This window comes from Macrobrachium nipponense, chromosome 12, assembly GCF_015104395.2.
Source record: "Macrobrachium nipponense isolate FS-2020 chromosome 12, ASM1510439v2, whole genome shotgun sequence".
In the NCBI taxonomy this organism is placed as follows: domain Eukaryota; kingdom Metazoa; phylum Arthropoda; class Malacostraca; order Decapoda; family Palaemonidae; genus Macrobrachium; species Macrobrachium nipponense.
Window position 1 is genome coordinate 84,403,361 of NC_087205.1, and position 24,507 is coordinate 84,427,867.

Consider the following 24,507-nt stretch of genomic DNA (forward strand, 5'->3'; position numbering starts at 1 on the left):
GATTAGAGGCTTATATCTTCTAACTTGAGTGTTCTGTTACCAAGCCTTCCCTTTCAACTTCAGAATTTACATAGTTTTTTAAAAATTCATAAAATGTCAGCTTTGTACATACTTGAATTTGGACGTGCATTTTTCAGGCAACTGTAATTATGATGATACGGATGATTTGTTTGCACAAGATAAGGGATTAGTCAAGTCAGTGGAAGAGTTTGGCCGCAGCTGGTTAAATGAAGGAGAATCTCGGTCATGTGGCGTCATAAACAAAAAGGAACAGGCCTGCATTCCTCCACCACCAGATAGAGACCCTTGTCTCAAGCTGATGAATGAAGATATCTTTGGAGAGGTATTTTCCTTTATACTATACTCTGCCTTCTTCCTTGCTACTTTAATAACAATAATGTATCATAGCTACAAGATACAGTGATGTTACAGTTTTTTTATCTGAAACAAGAAAATATATTTACCAAATTAATGTGGCTGTAACATGTATACGTTATGATTTTTTATTTTATTTTAATAGTGCCATCCAATTGAGGATCCTGCAGCTTACATATCAGCTTGTCAACTGGATTCTTGCAATAGTCTTGACCCAGCTGAAGTTGCATGTCATAGCATTGAAGCTTATGCTAGACGATGTACTGAATTTGATGTTTGCTTAGACTGGCGTTCTGAAGATCTCTGCCCAAAAACATGTCCAGAAGGTATGCCGAGTTCATGTAATCTGTACTGCAACATAATTTATTGGTTTTTATTTCAGATCAGAGAGCGGAATAAATTCAAACATATTCTATTTTCTATTTTAAAGGTCTTGAATATCAACAGTGTGGCCCAGGATGTGTACGTACCTGTGATAACTATGAGGAGCTTGACAAGCGTCCAGAATCTTGCCCCATATCTCCAGTGGATGGTTGTTTCTGTCCGGATGATATGGTTAGTGCCTCTGTTATTTTGAAATTGAAATAAAAATTTCATAAAACTCTTTAGCTGGATGTGTTGCATTCTGCTACCATGGATGCCTTTCCAAATTTGTAGTTTTCAGTTCATACTCACGAGGAGTTTGACATAACTTTGTCGGGAAGTTTACATCTTTCATTTAAATTGCACATTAAAATCAGACAGCATATAAAAAAAATGTGGTAAGCCAAACTAGAGTGGTTTACCACAGACAAGGTCTGAGCCCTCTCATAATTTTACAGGTCAGTAGTTTTTTTATATACATCATTGATACATGGACTTAGTAGGGACAATATCATTTAACAGTAACACAATTTTTATCAGGAATGTTTTCATTAAGTAATAACTTTCATGCAGATATATATTATTGCAGTACTCTTTTGTTTATTTTTAAAACCATTTTAGTACATATATACGTATTTAGTACTATAGTACATTTCTGCTATTATTTTCATTTTACGAAAGTTTTTCAGTATTTCTTTTAACAATTTCAGGTTTTAGATAAAGGTATTTGTGTTAACACCACCTACTGTACTACATGTGATGATGAAGGTCACAGAGTGGGTGATGTTTGGAAAACTGACCCATGCACCACTTGTCAGTGCAATGAACATGGCAGCACTTGTAGTACGAGGACTTGTCCTGAAGATCCAATCTGTGATGAAGGATATATTATTGCAGAGGTAAACAAAATATTCTTAATAAATACAATTCAAACGCACGTTTTTGTGAAATTCTCTTTTTCTTACAGTATTTTCTCAACCCCACATATAAGATTCTTTTATTTTCTGTATCTTGCAGATACCAGACACAGGTGATGAATGTTGTGGGCCAAGAAAGAAATGTAAGGTGAGACCTGTAGAAAACTGCACAACTCCATCTGAACCTGAATCTAATTGTGGCTATGGAAAGGTGTCTCAGTTGATTGAAGCTCCTGGTAAATGCCCACAGTATGCATGTGTCTGTCTTAACCCAGAAGACTGCCCTAAAGTTACTAAGCCAGAAGGTGACCCCAATCCAGGTAAGTCACCGTTATTCATTTCATGTATTAAAAAAATGGCAACTTAGTTCAAGAGACAATAATTGATGGGATTAATATGCATCTTTTAAATATTTATACTTGCTTCAAAACTAACTTGAAATATTCTTGCAGGTGAAGAATGGGTTTTGGATGAAAGTGGATGTTGTGCCCATTATGTGACAAAATGCAATGGGGTCTGTCCTGAAGAGGAGTGTCCCGAGTTCTACATTCGCAAGGAACAACCATTAAAGGAAGGTCAATGTTGCCCCGAAATAACCTGTGGTAAGTATATGGTTTTTTTTAGTAGAATGTTTTTTATTAGTGTGAAAGTTCCATTCAGCAGATCAAATAAGTTTGCAATGAAGACTCTTGGCATTTCTTCAGTGTGTTGTATGGAAATTTTTACTTACAGTATTTCATAATGCAGTATTTGTATGACATATGAGTCATGTGCATACTAACTTCTGTAATTCAAAATGATTATAGCAGCTCTTGTCATTACATATTTTATGAACCATCATTCCATAATTTCACGTTTTTTTCCTTAGAAATACCCAAGGATGCTTGTATATATGAGAATCGCTTTGAGGTCACTCCATTTGGTCTCCAGAGAGAACTGACAGATGAGGAAGAACCAGAAAAGAAACTATATAAGGTACAAATAGTGACTCTTGCATTTGATTCCTTAACTTTGAATCTTGTAATGAAGTGGAAATGGAAGGGAAAAAGTAAAACGTATTCCAGTTAAGATAAAGATTTACTCACAATTTCCAGATTGGTGAATCTTGGGAAGATGGCCTGTGTTTGAAGTGCAAGTGCACTTTGGGTAGTAAAGGAGCTGTACATCATCAGTGTAGTGAGCAAACTTGCACCACCCTGAATGATCATCCAGATAAAGGAAACTATCAGTTAGATATGGTTGAAGTGGCTGGACAGTGCTGCCCCTCCATTGTTAGGACAGCATGTATTGATGACTTTGAAGTCATAGAGGTAATTATCTTTCTTATTTCTTTGTTGTAATAAACAACACAGACAGTGAAATAATATTAGTTGGGTATTACAAACAGACTGAAAGTTTCACAATTTTATATTCCAAAGAATGTTAGTGCCAGTCAAGCATCCTACACATTGAATTATAATTTTGGGGGGAAATACCCAAATACAGTACACCATAGCTTAACATATGAACCATTGTCTCAGATTTCATGTTTTTTAAGTATTTTCTTGCCATTAGTGTTGGTCAAACCACAGTTATGATAGACAGCATGGGGATTTTTTTTTTTTTTTTTTTTTTTTTTTTGTTAAAAGAAGGAGGGGGAATGCAACATTGTTTTAGTAAAACATTCATATGACAGGAAAAACTATCAGAAAACTTATAGTTCACTTGTGTAGTGATTAATAACAAAGAGAGAGAAACCATGAAAAAGTGACAAATATCAATACATTCTCACCATACTTAACTTAGAGCGCTAGGTCCTACATGGCCAGAACCCCGACTTTGGCTAAAGTATGTGACAGTGGAAATTACAGGGGTATATCATAACATAACCTCCTAACTTAGGGTGTTGGGTCCTACTTAACTAGGGAGAGAAGCAGACAACTTTGGCCCTAGAATCCTCCTCCCAAATTTGTCATAAGAATTATAGTTTATCTTATTTTTTATATTAATCTTACTTGATTGCTTATGCTTTAAGTAAAGGAGTCTAACACAATAGATTACATTTAACTTTGTGGATTTCATGGTTTGATAATACTTCATATACAAATTGGTCCTTTTGTGACATAAATAATACAGCTTTTGATGTAGGAAAACCCTATTTTTGGTAGCTGCTGCAAGTTTTCAATGGTTGCTTCTATGGCTTTTTTTTTTATTAACATGATTTCTCCATCCATTGAAGCAACCATAATAATAAAAGCCATAGAAGCAACCTTTGACGATGAACAGTGGCTATGCTACCAGAGCAAAGTATTTTGTGTTGAATGAGTGTTTTTAGTGTGAAAAGCATTGGTTACCATACCTTCTGTGTTGATCAGAGACATAGACTGTAACTATAATTGTACTTTGGGAGATAAGGTTCCAGGAACAGTATGGCCTGCTTTCTTGCGTTCCATTCTCATTCTGGCATTTGACAGTTGGCAACATTCATACAAACAGAGAAAACAAATTGAAGCAAGGTGGGTTCAGATATTTGAAAATGGAGTAGGGATAACATGAAGAAAAATAAAAACATTGTCATAATCATACGCAGGCTTTTAGGTAATGCACTAGCTCATGCACAAAAGCAATGAGACTAAACTAGATGCCTGAGGAAAGGGTTGTACTGTATGGAGGTGAAATATGGTACATTAGTAAGGTGATGGAAAAGTAACCAGCAGTAAAAATGTAAATGGGAAAGTTTTTTTGTGTTTTTTTTTTTATTTTAGAATGGCACAGTGAATGGAGTGAATTATAGAAGACCACTTAATTATATGTAGAATGTATTGAGAAAAAAGGATCTAGAGAGTTTATGTCTGGTAGAAAAAATGGGGAAATAAGGGTGAGTTGGAGGAGCATATAGTAATTAGAATAAGGGGTGTGACTGGAGAGAGAGAGAGAGAGAGAGAGAGAGAGAGAGAGAGAGAGAGAGAGAGAGCTTCAGAACTCATGTAAATGGCAAAAAATAGAAAAAAGTGACAGAGAGCTTCAGAACTCATGTAAATGGCAATAAATGGAAAAATTTACATTGAGAGAGAGAGAGAGAGCTTCAGAACTCGAGTAAATGTCAAGAAATAGAAAAAAATTGAAAGTTAATGATTACCAATATCTTGGAAGACACAGCACACAGAAATAGAAGAAAAATACAACATGGCATATGTTATAAATGTGGTACATATTGCTAAAAAAAATCTCAAATGAATGGTGCAATAAAGAAGGTGGTGCCTCAGTGGTGTGATTGGTATGGTCTTGGCCTGCCACCTCAGTGGCCACGAGCTCGATTCTCGGGCATTCCATTGAGGTGTGAGAGATGTGTATGTCTAGTGATCAGAAGTTCATCCTCGATGTGCTCCGGAAGTCATGTAAATCCATTGGTCCCTTTGCTGAATAACCACTGGTTCCATGCAACGTAAAAACACCATACTAACAAATAAGGGATTTTGACGTAGGAAAAATCTATTTCTGGGCGAGGAAGCCGTGTCGCCCAGTGAAATCCCCCCCCTTTTTTCCCCCCCTTGCTGTGCACCAAGCTTCAATGCTATTGATAAGTATGACGTCACAGACTCCTTCAACAGGGTAGCTGGGTGTGACCTATGGGTCGGCTCCCCGTATTTAGGGTCTTTTGATGAGGAAAAGGCTAATTGGAGGGGTTGCTGTGGTAGTGTTTAACACTCACCCCAGTTTTATACCGACACCTTTTATTTAGGTGAGCGAGTCAGAGACTTCTGACATGTCCAATTTAGCAGTTCTCTGGTATTATAGCAATATTTTACACGGCTTCCTCGCCCAGAAATAGATTTTTCCTACGTCAAAATCCCTTTTCTGGGCTCAGCCGTGTCGCTCCGTGAAATTGTACCAGAGAAACACCAAGCTACACCCCTCTGAAATGAAATAAAATATTAAATTGAACTCAGAAGGGTTAAAGAAATAAAAAAATAGTCTAGAATTGGAAAAATACAATTTATTATTTACAAAATATACCCTATAGCAATAACATGTGGCAACAAAACACGCACATAATAAAATGGACACATTTCACGGAGCGACACGGCTGAGCCCAGAAAAACAATAATTAGAGTAAAGAATTCCAGAGGCTACAAGTTCACAAGGGTGAAGTCATCATTGCACCACAATCATGAAAAAACAAAACCTGGCATATAAAATATGTAGAAAGAATAAGAATTAAATTTTTAAGAAGTATCCAGTATTAGCTTTCTGAACTTTATTTCTATAAGATGCTTACCAAGATATTTGCAGACTATTTTGGTCACAGTATTTCAAAACTACCGGTTTGCATGAGGTACATTCATTCATCTGTGAAGTTTATATTTTTCTGCATTTACAAATACATGTTATATGGTGGGATGTCTTAATGATACACCCTATAAAGTAGCATTGCTTTATTGAGTAACACTTTTGCTGAGGTAGGCACGAGTCAGTCCGTGATGTATACAACAGGGGAATTAAAATTATGGATTCGTACATCAAAACAATTCATCATATTGAAACAATACACAATCATAACCACAGCAATTTTTTTGTCTTTCAACAAAAGTCTCCTTACCAGAAACACTAAGGTTTGTCACTATTATTTAAACAACAGTCTGTCAGGAACCACTTATCATACATTAACAGTATAGTATATTTTTATGGTTTTAAATGAAAATACTGTATGTGTACTTTTATATTGAGATCTCATTCTCCTCTTCAACACTCAATTAACATACTTAAATTCATTTCCATAGTGTGTCATTCAACTGCAACTTTCATGCCATTGCATCAATAAATCAGTCAGCTCATAAGATGAGAAGCACACATTATTACTGTCAGGCTTTTCGTGGTTAACAGAAATCAGATTAATTACCTTTTCTAATAAGAATATTTCAGATTATTATTTTGTAAAACGAGCTGTTTAAAGAGAGCACATATGCTTTAAAGATATATTCTAGAGCTATATTATCTGCAGTCTTTGAAAAATCTCTTAAAGCAAATATATTTTTATTAAAATTATTTATGTCGATGCCATGTTATGAATAATTTCTTTTTAGGTGGGAAGCCGACTGGAAGACCCTGTAAATGGATGCCGAAGTGTGGAATGTGTCAAGACCCCTGAGGGTAAGGTTGAAAAAATAGAGCAGATCTTTTCATGTGATGAGTCATGTTCTCTTGGATGGGTCTACGAACCCTCACCACTCTATCCACAGCAGTGCTGCGGCACATGTGTCCAGGTAACACAAAGGCTCTCTATTTCTTCATTATCTAATATTTCCTCAAACTGCGCAACTGCTGTAGTCTTTTTGTTAGAAGTATGTATATGTTTGTGTAAAGTCTTAAGTATTTTTTTAAAATCTGGTACTACTTCACTCCAAGGCAAAGAAAAATTCCCAGGTTCCTAATGAATTTTGATGTTTTTGTTTACAAATATGTATATGTTCAACTTCATCCCCATACAAATAGCATTCAAAGTGTGTTTTGCACTGCTCACTCTTAAATAGTAGTAAGATTCTTTTCAGTAACCCTCAGCCTCCGTGTGCATTGCTTTCTGCTTACCACTTTTCATCTGCTCCATTTGGTGTCTTCCAGCTTAGCTATCAGAATTTTATAACTTTCCCTTCCTTCAGTTTTTAGTTTCCATTTAAGAACAACTCCTTTAGGCAAGCCCTATGAAAGCCTGTAGTGTGACTCAGTTGGCTTGTTAAATTACTAAATAAATATTTTTTAATACAGTGATTATCTGTTATAAGTATATTTCGAATACCCTCTGAATAACTCATCAAACGGTCAAGGAGTTTGCAGTAAGGGGAATGTTATAGTTTTTTGTTAGATAACCATAGAAAAAAAATCAAAAACTTATTTTGATAACTCCAGGTCCTGCAAGCTCTCAATAAAAGTTTTATCACTATTATAAGTTGTGCTATATACATCTAGTCATTTTCCTTCTCACATTGGTCCTTAATATACTGTACTTAATTTTCTTATTGTTCCTGTACCTTATTGTGCTATAGAATAACAAATGACCTGTTTACCAAAGGTTGGTTGTGTAATGGATGATGAAGTTAAAGAAGTTGGAGAAATATGGCTGTCAACTGATTTGTGCACAACTTACACATGTGCCAGAGATAGCAAGGTATGGGTTTAATTTTCTTTCAATTATTATTCACCTTTGCACTGAAATGTACTGTCATGTCACTTGAATCTCTTCTTGTGGAATAGCTTTACTATTATTACACTCATTTCAATTCATTCTTGTAGTTGTACTTTATGCTGTAAGCTCTACTTTATGCTGTAAGCTATATATATTTAAAACTTTTTATGGCTTTTTACAGAATAATCAAATACAAATTCAAGCAGTTGAAGAGAAATGTGAAAAGCCAAGTGCAGAAGATAAGCTCTTATATGTTTATGTGGAAGACAAGGATCCCAATCGCTGTTGTTCAGTATATACCAAAACTGCGTGCTTGATGGGCAGTGTGCCTCTACAGGTTGGTTCTTATTTTCTTGTGATATATATTGAAATACTTTTTCAAATGTGGGAGGAAATTATGCAGCAGTTACTAATTTTTATTCATTTACTCTCATAACTTTAGATTTCACTAAATAGAGCACTGGAGCTAATATCACAACTTTCTTCCCATGAAATATGAATTACACTACTGTATTACTATGTACTATTGGCAACAAAACTGAAGCTATAGTTTTCCTAAATCTTTGGACACAGATTGTTCAATAATGTGACATCTGGCAACTCTAGAAAGGAGACAGAGGTTTGAAGTCTTATGTTTTTGTTTGATTGATTTCCTGTAACTTTAAATCATAATAACTGTAGTTGAAAAATAATTTTATATCTAAACATTTTACTCACGCAGATTTAATATACATATGTATATGATACGATTTGCATTGAAAATCATATTCTAAAGTAAATTTTGTGAGATTATTTGTTTTTTGGGGAAAAAATGGGAAATTCAATGAATGAATGATAAGGAAAACTGTTGTCTCACTTTTGGAAATAGTACATGTTACTGAACAAGCATCACCATGTACTTATACTGAAATATTTAAATATTTTTTTAAGGCATCCATGCTTCATTGTGGACTTGTTCCATATGAATAGGTTTCATCATCTGAATAATAATTGTACTAAAACTAATAATAATAATATGCATGAGTAGCATGTGATTAGATAACAATCTTATTTAGTTTTTGATATCGAAGGCTTTTTTTGATAAAAATTTCTACAGTAACAACTAGCAAAAGCAAATACTCTCCAAGGCGGTCAAAGAAAGACGCGTCATGAGGTAATTGCTTGGTCGTCGACCAGCCTTCACCTCATACACATAAGTTGCCAGATCTCACAGTTTCCTTGCTATACAATCTTTGATTGTTTCAACCGGTTTCCAGCTGGCACGAGAGGATTGATCCTATTGTTAAGACTGAACATTTGTTAGCTATGAAAAATACAAATTGATTAAAAATTTGTCATTTTAATGTTGATATACTGTATTTGTAGAACCCTTCCCCCTTATGCAAATCATAATCATGCCAATTTGTATCTATAATTTACCAACACAATATTTATAATATACCAACATGAGCACATGAAAAACAAGCTTGTATTAAAAAGTCTACACTGAGAGCAAACAAACAAACGATGAGGTTATCTCATCAGTATTGCCCAGGCTACACTTAGACCTATATTACTCACAAACTTAATCAAATCACAAGATTTTCTTATCGTTCAAACTTCATTCTATGTAAAGTGTTACTACATGTACGTACTATATAAAAATTATTATTATCATATTGAAGTTACTGTCTACATCCATAAACTGAAAAAATCCTTGAATATTGTTTACTTCTAAGTCTTGAAGCATGGACCAGTAAAACTAGCCCTATGCTTCCAATTCACCAGATATTTTATTTTATTGTTCTGTTAAGCATACTCATTCCATTTCAGTAAAAATTACTCCTCTTAGTTTAACCTTTATTAATTGTATTTAAGAATTATTCTAATGCACCAATAAAAAAGTGTATACAGTATCTAGGCTAGCTTTTTATACCATATGCATGTCATCAGCACTCTTAAGATGACAAGAATTGAATAGGATTTAAATTTTTTTTAAAGCTATTTGGCCTAGTCCTGAGAGTGTGTCCAGTCACTGAGCTATTACTATATTATTTAATGATGTGTATGTTCAAGAAAAAATTAATTAAATTTGCAGAGTATTGTGAAGAGAAAACTACAATACCATTGTCATTATACCAGATTTTAGAGTAAATTTCCCACCTGTTATCCAATATACTGCAGTTGGTGTTCCATTTATGTACTATGATATGTAAAGGGGGCACAAATTTTCATCTCATCTTTGTATGAAGAATGAACTAAAGTGTAGTAGTATATAAGAATATATATGTATAGCAAAGTAGTGAAAACAGCAATAACTGTGGGTGTTCAGAAAGAAGCTACTTTAGATTTTTCGGACAATAAACCTGAAATAAATAAGGCAATACCCAAATGGCTGTGATTATTAAAATGTTAACAATTTTAGGAATTATACAACTTTTCATAGAACAGTCCATTCAGTGGAATCACTACCTATAATATCGATGACCACCTACTGGAATTCCTCATAGATATGGTACGTTTTAAAACCAAATTTTGCATTCATACACAGGCAGGTGACACTATGCAGGACCCTCATGATAGCTGTACCAGCATCAACTGTGAATTAGCCTCTGATGGAAATGTTACCCGAAAAGAAAGAGAAATAACATGTGATATGAAATGTTCGCTTGGACAAACTTACATACCCCCCACACCTGACAGGTAAGTGAAGAGTTACCTAAATGAAATAGTTTTCATTTAACCTGTTTATGGATTAATGAATTATCAATGAACAAAGAGCTTCAATAATGTTTATGTAACTAGCATCTATAAGTTTTAGAAGCATAGAAACAGAATCACACACCACAGTACAGCAGGATTCTAGAAGCTACTTACAACTACCATTTTTACATACTTTTATCATAGATATAGTGTTAACAAAGTAGTTACTCATTACTATCCTGGGGTAATTGTTAACATCCAAATAACAAAATAATGATGAGAAACCTAACTTAACATCAGTATACATACTATACTTTGCTGGTTTTTAAACACTTTCAAATTGGAAACAGATTTAGGTTGAAAAAGTTTGAGTAAAAAATTGGAACCGATTCGGAATTTTACGGGCTACCCAAGAACAGCTTAAGCTAAAACAGTAACAATTCGGAACAAAATCTGTCAGCTGGTTGAGTATACAGTAAAAATTGTAACTTACATTAGACTTGCATAAGCTACATGTTCCAAGAGTAGCTACAATTGGTTAAAAAATAACATTTTTGAACCAATTGTAGCTACTCTCCTATATTCGGAACAAAATCTGTCAGCTGGTTGAGTATACAGTAAAAATTGTAACTTACATTAGACTTGCATAAGCTACATGTTCCAAGAGTAGCTACAATTGGTTAAAAAATAACATTTTTGAACCAATTGTAGCTACTCTCCTATATTAACTGTTCTACTTGAAAGAAATTAACATGGTATACAATTTTTTTGTGATATCCTTCATATCAATATCATTGTCTTGCAAAAAAAAAATAATTGTAAGTTAATCTTTACCATCATGGAAAAGCAAAAGTCAGTCCTTTTAGAAATTAAAACAAACATTTTATGCTGCCATTAAACAGATTTTGGACACTAGTGTGAAATTTTAATAAAATTGTTTGAAAATATGGAAAACTAATATATTTTGGTTATGTTGAGAGAGACGATGGGGTTTTAAAATTGGAACAACCTTGCCAAGTGCTGATATATCACAGGGTTACTTGTGCCAAAGTTTGAAAAGCCTAATGAATTCTGCAGTAATGTGTTAATTATAATGTGTTTCATGTATGTATAGTAAAAGCTTTGATATTCCACTAACACTTTTGCAAATTCCTTTTGGAATAGGTTTTAGTTGTTTTGGCAATTGCATATACTATATTATAAAGGAAATTTGTATTATAGTAAGTAATCATCTCTATCCCTGGTTGACAGAATTCAAAATGAAACAGCAGTGTTAATGTTAAGTACAGTAATACCCTGAACTTGCACAATTCGAGTGGTGTGAATTCACACACACGAACTTAGTAAGGGTGAACTTTTATGATTCAAGATCATGCCCAGATAAAAGAAATCTACAATGTACGCATATTGAAACCTTATAAGCTTCAAGATATAAAAAGGTCGATTTAACTTCAAATTTAAACCAGTTACTAAATGAAATCATAATCTGTCTTTATTTTTAAATTTCTAAAATGTCAATCTTAAATATTAATAATTAAAAGTGAAAATTGTCAGCATTATCAGGATGCTTGCTTAACCTGTATCATAGCAACAGAATTTTTCTTTCATTTTACTAATGTTATATTGTCCTTACTCACTGTTTATCATCTCTGTACAGCAAAGAATGTTGTGGAAAATGTGTACAAACACATTGTGTTGATGATGGAATTGCACATTCCATTGGGGAACAGTGGGACTCTGATGGAGACAAGTGTTACGAATACAGTTGTGAAACTAGGAATGATGTCTTGACTACTGTGGCCTTCAAAAAGGACTGCCCATATTTTGATCCAGAATGTCCCGAAGAAGAAATTTACATGGATGAAGAAGGTTGCTGCCAGTTATGCAAAGTAAAAAGACCAGTAAAGAGTAAGTAACAATAATGTATATGTAAAATTTTACTCATTTTTGTGTCTGCTGTAAAAAAAATTAACCTAAACCTTTCATGGTCATGAGCTGGGCAGCTGAAATAATGTAATTATTAAAAAAAATTAATTTGGGTTAGGTTTTAAAAAATCTGACTACAGGTACTCCTCATTTTACAACTTGGAGTTACGACAACAACATGAAGAAAGAAAAAGAAATCATAAAATTAAAATAAAAACATTGCCAATGGTGGCCAAGAAAAAGGATATTCAGTGCCAATAATCTAGCCTAGCCTAGGTTTTGAAAACCTTGAAATCTATGGCTAAAACAATAAATAAGGCTTCAATATACTTTGTAAAGAATAGCTATACAGTTGAACCTCTTTAAGTCAGCATTCTATGGTCCGGGAATCCTGTGGTTTGGCTTGAATCAGCCGCCATTAGTTCTTTGCGTGGCCGAACGGGTGGCACCACATTTGTTTACAACTTCAAACAGCAAAAATTATGCCATGTCTCCTTTATTTTTGTGAGAATAATTCTTAACAAAATAAATGTGTGAATTTTTAGTGTGAGGAATTATGAGCATAATTCTTTAAAAAAAAAAATTATGAACTCTCAGTGTGATGAATGAGTCAGACAAGGAAGAAGATCGAACTACCTTTATTCCGTTGTTGTTGTTTAAGATTAAGCTGGCCTTGTGCCAGCACGGGCTCTTGCTCACAGAGCAGCCCGTAAATCCTTTATTCCGCAGAGACGCTGTACATAAGGCGGCATGCAGGCGGAAACGTGGTGTCTGTCACGCACGCACGAACAAACAAACAAAAAGGCAGAGCCCCCGCTGTAAATGTTTTTTCTTCACAGCCGAAAATACACACATAGTTCGACATGGGGGAAATAGATTCACACGATACAGTGATCCCTCATTTATTGCGGTTAATGGGGACCGGAACCCCAAGCGATAGATGAAAATCCGCGAAGTAGGATTAGCCTCCCTAGGAATTTCTGTATATGTGTGTGGGTACCAGAATGTTTAAAATATGTATAATATATATATATATATATATATATATATATTACTTAAATCTATTTAATTATAAACCTTAATATTATACATTCACTCACTCACATATATTTTACTTAAGTCTGTTTAATTATAAAACCTTAATATTATATGTTCTCTCTCTCTCTCATACGATATGTATTATGGTGTTCTACGCTCACCAATGACAGTAGTATCTTGAGACTTGACTCCAGTAATGACGACAATGACAATGACGACAACGACGATGACAGACCTGTGCAGTTCGATGAATGTGATGATGAATGATGGTGATGATGATGGTGTTACTGGACAGGTATAATGAGGCCTTTAAATCAGTTAGGGAATGTCTCATCGTCAGACATCGGCGCTGGATCATCAACATTTGCTTCTGAAAGTGGCGAAGAGGCTGGTGGTGGTAGAGAAGAGGCTCCCACTCCACTCGTAGAGGCTTCAGGTTTACCCAGAGGCTCTTCTGCTGAAGGTGCTGATGGTTTAGCTGGGGTTTTTACCTTGGAGAAGAACATGGTTATGGGTAGTTGCTGTCATTGTTTTTTCTTTTGCTGGAAAATGCCCTTGTACAAGGACATAACCCCGTCAACACGGTTGCTAAACTCGACAGCTCGAACCATATTATCGTCGATGTCTTGTGCAAATCGTTGCATTGCCCTTGCCATGTTGCACAATTGTTGCACGTTCTCCAGGGTAAGACCATGCTCTTCAATTTCTTCGTCTTGCTCTTCTTCTCTTTCTTCTTCACTTGCAGACTTCGTCATCTCAAGGAGGTCTTCATCTGTCAGTGGGTCTGAGTGGGCATCGATAAGGCCGTTGAAGTCTTCTTCCGTCATGTCGACAAATCCTTCATCCCTGATAATGTGAGCCAGCCTCACCACCTTCTCCACTGCCGAGTGATGAACTTCGTTAGGAGTGAAGCCTGCATAGTCATTGCACCACGTTAGGCCATAATTTCTTCCAGCAAGAATTTATGGTCTCAGTTTTCATGTCCTTCAATGCTTGCTGGATATTAGTCAAGCATGACGCAATGTCGTAGTTACGTCAGTACTTTTTCAAGGTGAAGCCTTCGTCGTCATCATCAACTGCCGCGATGAGGCTCTCCATTGTGGAACGAGTGTAGAGTGCCTTAAAGGCATAAATGACACCTCGATCCATCGGCTGAATTAGATGTGGTGTTAGGGGGGCAGAAACTCGATCTGAACCCCATCATATTGCAGGTCTGTTGCATGGCCTCCTGCACAGTCCATTAAGAGAAGGACCTTAAAAGGGAGGCCCTTCTGAGCCAGATACAGCTTCACCTGGGGAATGAAGCAATGGAGGAACCATTCGAGGGTCAGGGCTTTCGTAATCCAGGCCTCCTGGTCTCTTCACTTCATCCTTGAAGAGGAATGTATGAGAAAGCATCCTCTTTCCAAAAGAGGCCTGTTTCGTCCATGTTAAAAACTTGCTCAGGGAGGTAGCCGCCATCACTGATGAGCTTAGGAAACATGGTTATGGGTAGTTATCATTGTTTTTTCTTTTGCTGGAAAATGCCCTAGTACAAGGACATAACACCGTCAACACGGTTGCTAAACTCGACAGCTCGAACCATATTATCGTTGATATCTTGTGCAAATCGTTGCATTGCCCTTGCCATGTTGCACAATTGTTGCAGGTTCTCCAGGGTAAGGCCACACTCTTCAATTTCTTCGTCTTGCTCTTCTTCGCTTTCTTCTTCACTTGCAGACTTCGTCATCTCAAGGAGGTCTTCATCTATCAGTGGGTCTGAGTGGGCATCGATAAGGCCGGTGACATCTTCTTCCGTCATGTCGACGAATCCTTCATCTCTGATGATGTGAGCCAGCCTCACCACCTTCTCCACCGCCGAGTGATGAACGTCGCCAGGAGTGAAGCCTGCATAGTCATGCACCACGTTAGGCCATAATTTCTTCCAGCAAGAATTTATGGTCTCAGTTTTCATGGAACGAGTATAGAGTGCCTTTAAGGCACGAATGACACCTAGATCCATCGGCTGAATTAGAGATGTGGTGTTAGGGGGGCAGAAACTCGATCTGAACCCCATCATATTGCAGGTCTGTTGCATGGCCTCCTGCACAGTCCATCAAGAGAAGGACCTTAAAAGGTAGGCCCTTCTGAGCCAGATACAGCTTCACCTGGGGAATGAAGGAATGGAGGAACCATTCGAGGGTCAGGGCTTTCGTAATCCAGGCCTTAGACTTATGCATCCAATACACAGGGAGCAGAGCCTTATTTTTGTTTTTTAAGGCCCGTGGATTTTTGGCCTTATAAATAAGGCCTGGCTTAAGCATAAAGTCTGCAGCATTGCCACACATGATGAGAGTGACACTGTCCTTGTGGGCCTTGAAGCCTCCTGGTCTCTTCACTTCATCCTTGAAGAGGAATGTACGAGAAAGCATCCTCTTCCAAAAGAGGCCTGTTTCGTCCATGTTAAAAACTTGCTCAGGGAGGTAGCCGCCATCACTGATGAGCTTAGGAAACTCATCCTCCACGTAACAACGGGCAGCATCGGTGTCGGCAGAAGCAGCCTCACCATACAAAGGCACACTTTTGAGGCTGTATCTCTTTTGAAATTTATCGAACCAGCCTTTACTGGCTGTAAAGCCTCGTCCTTGAGGATTGGAATCACTCATGGCAGAGCTAGTACTGGCTTGAGGTTCATCAGGATCATCTTCGCTGCTTCTTCAGCATCTCCTTTGTTGTCATCATCGGGCAAGGTTTCATCATAGAGAGATTTGGCATTTGTCCTGATCATATTAGTGTCCAAACTCACATTTTTTTTTTTCCTGCAATCAGCAACCCATAAGGCTAATGCAGCTTCCATTTTCACAATTCTCTTATTACGCAGAGTTGCCACACATTTTGCTTATTTATTGAAGCTTCTTGCAACAGTTTTGCGGATGTTAGCTTCGTCTTTTTTGATGTGGCGCAATGTCGATTCATTCACTCCATAATGGCGTGCCACCGTGGCATAACTTCTGCCCTGTTTTAACATATCTGAAAGTTTGACCTTTTCACTGATGGTCATCATCTTCCTCTTCCTCTTGGGCCCCCTAAAGGAATGTTTCGCAGGGGCACGGAGCTTAGGAGGCATTGTAAGGGCTTAACGAAAAGTTAATTTCGAACACAACACTAAGATACGTGAGACACAGTTGACAGTGTGAACGAGAGTGGCGAGATACAACAAGGGAAGAAGCTGGGAGAGGATGCAATGATGCGCAGCCAATCAGCTCATGGGATACATACACTCATGCTCTCATTTGTCAATCTCGCACCGGGAACCAATCACGTGCCATCTGAGTGCCCCTGGGTATGTACAAAGCCTCTGAGAGAGCTTCTCTCTTTGTCTGGCATCCTGGGAAACCGTTTCTCTTGCGCATCACGGTGAAACAACGTTGCTTTCCACAATACAGCTGCCAATATGGCGGTATTTTTGAATTTTTGTTTTTCGATGAATATTTTTGAAAAAGCGATGCACTGAGGCCATGAAACTTGAACCATGAAGTGACAAGGGATTACTGTATTATACATTGATGAAAAGGGTGTGAATTGCTCTACAATTTAGTATCTGGAGGAGAAGAAACATATATATATATATAAACTATCACTTACACAATTATTTTGTGCATTAATACAATTACTACAGTATAGTCCAGCTAGCTTTATAGCTAAGCCCCACCTACTGATTATGTCATGACCATTCTTGAAGGCGATTGGTTGAAAATTTCGAAAAGTTCGTTAATCTGTGGTTCTTTTCATCTTCATTTATTTTGCAATGGTTGTTTTGATGAACTAAAATATGCTGTGTTGATTAAAAATTTGTAGTCTGTTCATACACGGAGCAAACCTTCGTTCTTAACAATAGGATAGACTTATGCTTGGAGGGAGGTACAAGTACCCTGAACTGGCTGGGTGTTCAGCCCACCTGCCCCACCCTTCCTAGAAGATGAAGTTCTAAAGAAGGGTCTGAGCCCATGAGAGAATAGATAAGCGAGTATCTAAAAACTCAACCCTCTGGGATTAAACATAATGAGAGATTCATTGCATTCATAGAAGGCAAAGAGAACTCTGTCTATTCAAGCAGCAAACCATGTAGGAAACAGTGATTTGTCACTATTCCTCCCTCCCCTTGTCAGAGAGAGGAGTAAGTGCTACTAAGAAGCAGACTTGCTTATTGTATAAGAACAAAACAAATAACTGCAACCAGTATGGCTGCCACACTCACCTGTATCAGACCAGTTCCAGCTTATGACGTGTCTGATTCTTCAACCTGCCTGTAGGAAGAAGAAAGGAAAAAAGAGAAAGGAGGGGATCAGCCATCTTACCCATTCTCTCTTCCACACAATCATCTTAGGTAAGATACAAACTGTCCCACTAGGGGCACTGGATGAGCTACACTACTTGTTGGGCAGCCACCACCAGACTCAAGGAAAAAGTGCCCAAGAACCTGTGGACAATGTCCTTCAGGAAAAGGAAGTGAACATGGTCTGCTGATGCCAGGAACCAGCATTCAAAATCCCATGAACAGATAAGTTCTTCTTAAATGCTAGAGAGGAACTCATTCCTCTGTCATCTGCTCCAGTCTGCACAGACTGTGACAGAACTTAAAGGTGAGGAGTATGCCTGGTTACCTAACAAGTCCTTTTAAGATAGTGGCACAGAGTGAATTGAAAATGAGGCAAATCAGCCATCGTGAACCGAGGGTTTTTGTTTTAGCTATGAATTCCGGGACAAATTTGAAGGAAATAGACCTCCAACCCCTGGTGTTTTTAGCTTCATAACTCAGGCCATGAAGCCCTGCAACTCTCTTCGAGGAAGCCAAGGCGAACAGACTGTCTTTAGAGTTAGATTCCTGACTGATGAATGATGTAGTGGTTTGAATGGAGGTCAAGTGAGACTAATCAGGACCAGAATAAGATCCCACATCGCAGGTTTGAATTCTCTTGGATTGTTCAAAACTCCTGAACAACGTCGAGATTTCTCAGGATGAAGAGAGGTCTGCGCCTGAAGGACCAACCCAAAGGTGGCCCTGTAGCCCCTGAAAGCTGAGATGGAAAGAGCTTTTCGTTTCTGAGAAAGATTAGAAAATCTGCTATCCACTCACTGAAGTTCCAAGTGGAGAGAAACACCGTCGACGACCCCTACCACAGTAGATGGCCTACTTGGCTTAGAAACCCCTGACAAAGATCACCAGAGATAGCTGGACATCTGGCCTGCTGTTTTGCAAGAAAAGCCTCTCACTCTCAGGAGATATTTGACAGTCTCCAGCCGTGAAACAATAGCGATCTTACCGACTGGTAGAACCGTTCCACATGAAGCTGGCCATTTCTCTCAGATCCACTAACAGAAGATACAGAAGTTCTGGGAACCGCTCTGCTTGTGCCACAGAGGCACTACCAAGGTCATCCTGAGATTCCTGGAACTCATCACTGTTCAGGACCTGACAGATCAGGCAGAACAGAGGAAAGGTGAACACCTCGAGATTGTGCCAAGGATGCTGAAGAGCATTCTCTGCCAGAGCAAGAGGATCTTGGACCACCGAGAAGTAGACCTCCAGCATTGTGTTGAAGCGAGTGGCAAAGAGGTCTACATGGGTCTTCCCCAAAGATGAAATGGTCTGTCCACTACGTCATGATGCAGAGACCACTCCGTATGTAGGATTTTACTCTGACAGCTTAGTTTGTCGGCCATCTGACGGATTAGCTTGTCGGCCATCACATTCCTCCTGCCTGGAATGTTTCTGGCCATGAGTTCCACAAAATTGTTAACCACCCACTGGAGCATCTTGACTGTTAATGAGTGGAGCTGGCAGCAGACAGGAGTCGTCTTCTCCAATGAACAACATGTAGCTGATCCCTCTCTCCCTGAAGGGGCAATTTTCCCTTGGGAGATGGACCAGCATTACACATAACACAGCCAATAACAAAGCAGAGGAAGAGGCATGAGGTACAACTACTGCAATTTGCATTTGTCCCAATGGAAGGTCAACACAGAAATCATGGAAGGCCGTCTAAAAACACTGACGTCCATGGGACTTCTGGGCTGGATAAAACCACAGGCTAGGTAAAATAACCAGCTTGGGGGGAGGAGAGCAAAGCGAAAGTCAACTCTCCAAGGCGTTTATAGAAAGACTAGTATGTCACGAAGTCCCAAGCCCGGTTGGTGAACAGCATCCACCTTGTATATGCATGAGTTGCCAGATACCACAGATTCCTTGCTTTACAATCTTTGATTGTTTCATAACTGGTTTTCAGCTGGTGCTAAAAGATTACCCTATGGTTAAGACTGAAAGTTTTTTCCACGTATGAACAATTAGTGTAACAACAAACACAGTGGCAAATGAACAATCGCTCTTCAACCATTCCTATGCTTAAAGGTCTACCTTTGTAACAGTTCGACTGAAGTTGAAATGAAAAATTAAATGTTGTAAATACACTGATAGAGAGATGAACAATACCCCAAAATGCACACACAAGCATGATGGTCTGCTGTCACACCAAGGTTGACTGAAATCTATTCAACCATGCAAAAGCTGCAACAATAAAGTACAGTAAGTGTGACTGACGTATCTAAAATAAGTGTACAGTGCTACAGATGGCACATCTGTGCAAAATAGCCTTCAACTGAAATCCATTCAACCATGTTGCATTTGCAGTGACAAAGCAAGTTTGATAGGCACACTGATGGACCATCCAACTTTGCACCAAGTTTGACTGAAATCCCTTCAAACATGTAGGATTTGTAATGACAGAGGAAATAAATGCAAAATTGATAGACAGAAGTGCTCTCATAAGGGAAGAAGTAAATCATGGCATAGCATAATATGTTTCAAAGTTTTTACAGGGTACTACAAAGTGCTGCCTAACATCTGGCACGGAAGACACATTTTGTCATTAGAAGCAGCTTTTATTACTGAGCACTATGAGCTCCTGATCACTTAGATCACTTCAAAGATGAGAGACTTAGCATACAGTTAAGCCAACTTTTTTTTGGATACCAGAAGTATAATTTTTTAATGAAGAAAACATGGCAGTGAGTTTTCTCACACAAAATTCTATAGTAGCAATTAATTCAAGGAAGCTATTAACTAAATTAACTATAAGTGTAAAGTGTATGTTAAAAATGAAGATAAATATAAAAGCTAAGCTAACCACAAACACATGCAGGGGAGAAATAATGTTTATATTATGTGTAATGTTGTCCTTTTTATTTATTTTTTTACTCATTCTATTGATACAAATTAAGGGTTGTTACTAAGTAGTATATGTAGATTTTGTATATGACCGTAATGGTCTGTTTATTAGATTTGTTCAGTCATTCATAATTCTTTCTTAATGTTTTGTCATAAAATTTTTATCACTACATTTACACTTTACATCACTACAATCCATAATTCTGACATACAAACTATAACTTATATGAAATTAAATTATTCCACAGGTGACTGCAAGCCCAATGCCTTGAGTCCTGAAGAGACTGTTGGCACCTTTATGCTGAAAGCTCGTGGAGTTGGTACCTGCAAGAATCCAAACCCTATCAGTGGTCTTAATCAGTGTTCAGGACACTGCGATTCCTTCACTGCTCCTGTCAACCAAGGTCAGGAATTACATCTCAGTTGTGCTTACCAAACGTTTTGAAATAACTTCACTAAGTGTAAAAATTATTAAAGAATTTTGCTTCATGAAATAAAATAAAATACATTAGTATTCCAATATTTTCTTGAGATTATTTCATGAAAACCAAAACAAAAATGTTTACATTCCTGTTTCATGGGGTCACAACAGAAACACAACTACTTATCTTACACTATTTCATTGGGTACTCTAGAATCTCAAGAAAATGTATGTCTGTCTAAAATCTTGAGAAAATTTAGGATGGTTTCAGAAGTCAATAAATCTCCTGAAAAATTTACTTAAGTTTTACATCTCTTGTTGCAGGTGGAAGGCGTTCAAGCTACATTTCCACGTGCTTCTGCTGCAAACCTGCAAAGTTTGAGAAGATTTTGGTGGAAATGGTCTGTGACAATGGCTACAAGTTTACCAGAGCTTATGATAACATAGCCGAGTGTGAGTGCTTAAGATGTGAGGACAGCATACCAGAGTACCAAGGCGATGATCCTTCAGCCAGTTTTGAAGATTCAGATTTGATATCTTTGAATGGAACTTAAAATCTCTGTACTTTGTTACACTAACCAGTAGTAGGTTTCAGGCATCTCTAAGGGAAGGGAAAATCCTTCCTCTCACATGAACTCAATGTTGTATTTCCCAAAAGAAGATGGCAAAAAGCAGGTAGTATCTGAACAAAAACATCCTGTAAGGAGCAGGGCTACATACACAACTTGATACATGCCACTTTGTATCAGATATGTATTATTCAAACAATAATTTTCCCTTATGAACAAAATGCAACTTATTAAAAATTTAAAAGAACAGAACAAATTCATCACAAATACAGGATGTATAGCTTGATTTTAAAGATTTCTCATATCTCTTGACCACAAACTTATACAAGTACACAAGTTGAAGAGATGTATGATTGCATGACGTAAATAAATTTATTTTCATCATATCCTTTATACATGTACTGTAATTGGTAAAATTTAAAAAAGTCTGCAATGAACGTCCAAACAACACTCAACAAGAAAGATATTTACTGCATCAGAGCAATCCATTCAAATTTTTAGCAGTACTAAATGAAAATGAAGTACATAGTACAATTTGTGGGGAAGTATTATTTAGGTACTAATTACTTTTTAAGTATACTGTACTATTATGTTATCGTGAAATCACTCCTCCTTAAAAGTAAAATATGGCTTCTGTAAGAAATGTTTTTCTTGATAATTGCTTGTCTAATTTTGGCATTATAAATTTTGTCTATTATAAGTTAAAAGTTATTCTCAGCAAAGCATCCCTTTTCTGGATACATAACTGATTACAGCAATTAAGGTAGGAAGTCTTGAGGAGAAGGGAACATTGCATGAGTAAAATCACTGCCCCTTTTTGATCTTATAAAACTAAAATCGTTAATATTAATTTAAACTATGTTAAACATCAGCTAATGGATGGGTAACTGCCTTGGAACATCAGACGCTGTTTATCTGAAGCTTGCATATATATAGGAACAGTTGAAGTCTGAAAGGACATCTGGCCATAAAGCATCTGCCAAAACAAATTATGGAATGAGCCATCTGAAACACAGACCCAGGCTAATGATTAAGCTGAACAAAAGAATGCTAACAATAATTTGCAACACAAAGTATTTGCATTGTAATTGATCTTAATGCAGGTAAAGAGAAGTCAGAATTATTATCCACTACAAAATTCACCTTAATATTTGAGACTGAGAGCTAACTACAGTAAATTCATGTTTATATTCAGGAATCATCACACTTATTTTATTGTGCAATAAAAAAATAAATTCACTGTAACAATAAATCCTACAAAATAATGTTACAAATTTTAACTACAGTGATTAAAAGTTCTACACTCCTGCCCATGTTCATAATTACAAATATAAAAACAATTCTTGGCAACAGCTTAATATAATTCTTGTAGGAAGTTGTGGAATGTATTTTTTTTATTTTTTGTACATCAACTAAAGCTTTTAAATACTTGTAATCATCAGAACTAAGGTTTTTAACCTTTCCCTTTGTCCACACAGCTCGCTTTTCATCCCGTAAAGTGCATTCAATTGATAAGATTGTATGTTAGTTGTGGGTGTATGTATTTATATGGATATGTGTTCTTACGAGTGAAAATGATTGTCTACGAGGATGGAAAGTCTATGTCCCTTTAAAAAAAATTGCTTGAAGTAGAGCTTTTCCCCAACAATATTGTAAAATGGTGTCTTTATCACATTAAAATATCAAAAGTACACTTAACCCCATCCATATAGAAACCAAACAAAATTTTAAACTGTTTCCTGATATGTATTTCACTGTAGAAATAATTCTTTTTTTATGCAAGTGCTTTACTGGCACTTGTTTTAACAATACAGTTACCTCCTTTTAAACTTCACTATGAAACTACCACTATCAAAACCTAGATGTGTAGTAAGGGCAAAATTTATATAACTGTTTCTCTCAGAACCAAACCGCTCAATTCTGTAATTACAACTTAGCCTTTTACATAATATATGCTCCTTAAATATTGTACATGTACAGTAATTACATCAGTTTTAAAAATGCAGTTCAGAACACTTGAAATTTCTGGCAGATCTAAACAAATGTAAAATGGAAAGCAAGTTGCGAGAAATCTTCTCATCCTGAAAACTGTTTTGGGAAACATTTGAACACGACAGTTAATTCAGATACATTATACGGGAACTATTTGAGTCTCTAATGTCAAAATGTTTCATTGGATGATGATGTGATCTTGAAATAGTCATTTACAATGGTTAAAAATGTGATTTACATTTTCTTATTGATTTAAAGACAAACTCTGAGTACATGTAAGAGGAAATATACTGGTAGGCAATGCTGTTATCTCGTTGCAGAAAGTAAAAATGTTTTGTTGTTGACGACATGGCTTTTACATGAAAGCAATTCTTTTCTACGATGGATTTACTGATGACGACCCATATTATAAAGGCCAATATTGACAAATGATTGATCTTCTGATGACGACCCTATTTTTAAAGGCAATTCTCCATTGTATATAGTTAGATTTAGAGATCCTGCAATACAAGAAAAATACAAAAAAAATGATTGAGCATTCAAAAAAGTACAAAAAAATTTCATGGATGCCAAGGAGTGCTTGGGCCAATAAAAGGAACTTTAATTAGAAAGGTGTTTATTTAACCTCTTATTTCAATTCAAATTCCTTAATACATACTTAGTCCCAAGCAAAGCAGTAACCCTATGACAAGATTACAAAAGGGAGTTTCATTTTTATCATGAACTGTTTTTATAGTGACAGTGTGCACCCTTATTCAAAAACTTTCCAAGCGGCCAGTTGAAAGAAAAGAACAAAATAGTAAAGTATAGCATGTTCACAAGCTGCTGCCCTCTTATATCAATAGAGAGATAGTGAGTTC

At 36.8% G+C, this 24,507-nt stretch overlaps 1 protein-coding gene across 1 annotated transcript in view; it reads left to right on the forward strand.

Moving 5' to 3' along the window:
• Positions 1-24,258, forward strand: part of LOC135224863 (uncharacterized) — a 275,908-nt gene extending 251,650 nt beyond the window's left edge. The window contains 15 exon segments of the mRNA XM_064264188.1: positions 138-343; positions 521-701; positions 806-930; positions 1,449-1,637; positions 1,756-1,975; positions 2,108-2,257; positions 2,524-2,630; positions 2,750-2,965; positions 6,719-6,898; positions 7,702-7,797; positions 7,997-8,152; positions 10,346-10,497; positions 12,155-12,405; positions 20,914-21,069; positions 21,411-24,258. Of these exon segments, the coding sequence (XP_064120258.1) occupies positions 138-343; positions 521-701; positions 806-930; positions 1,449-1,637; positions 1,756-1,975; positions 2,108-2,257; positions 2,524-2,630; positions 2,750-2,965; positions 6,719-6,898; positions 7,702-7,797; positions 7,997-8,152; positions 10,346-10,497; positions 12,155-12,405; positions 20,914-21,069; positions 21,411-21,640 (2,615 nt within the window). The 3' untranslated portion in view covers positions 21,641-24,258.
• The last annotated feature ends 249 nt before the right edge of the window (positions 24,259-24,507 follow it).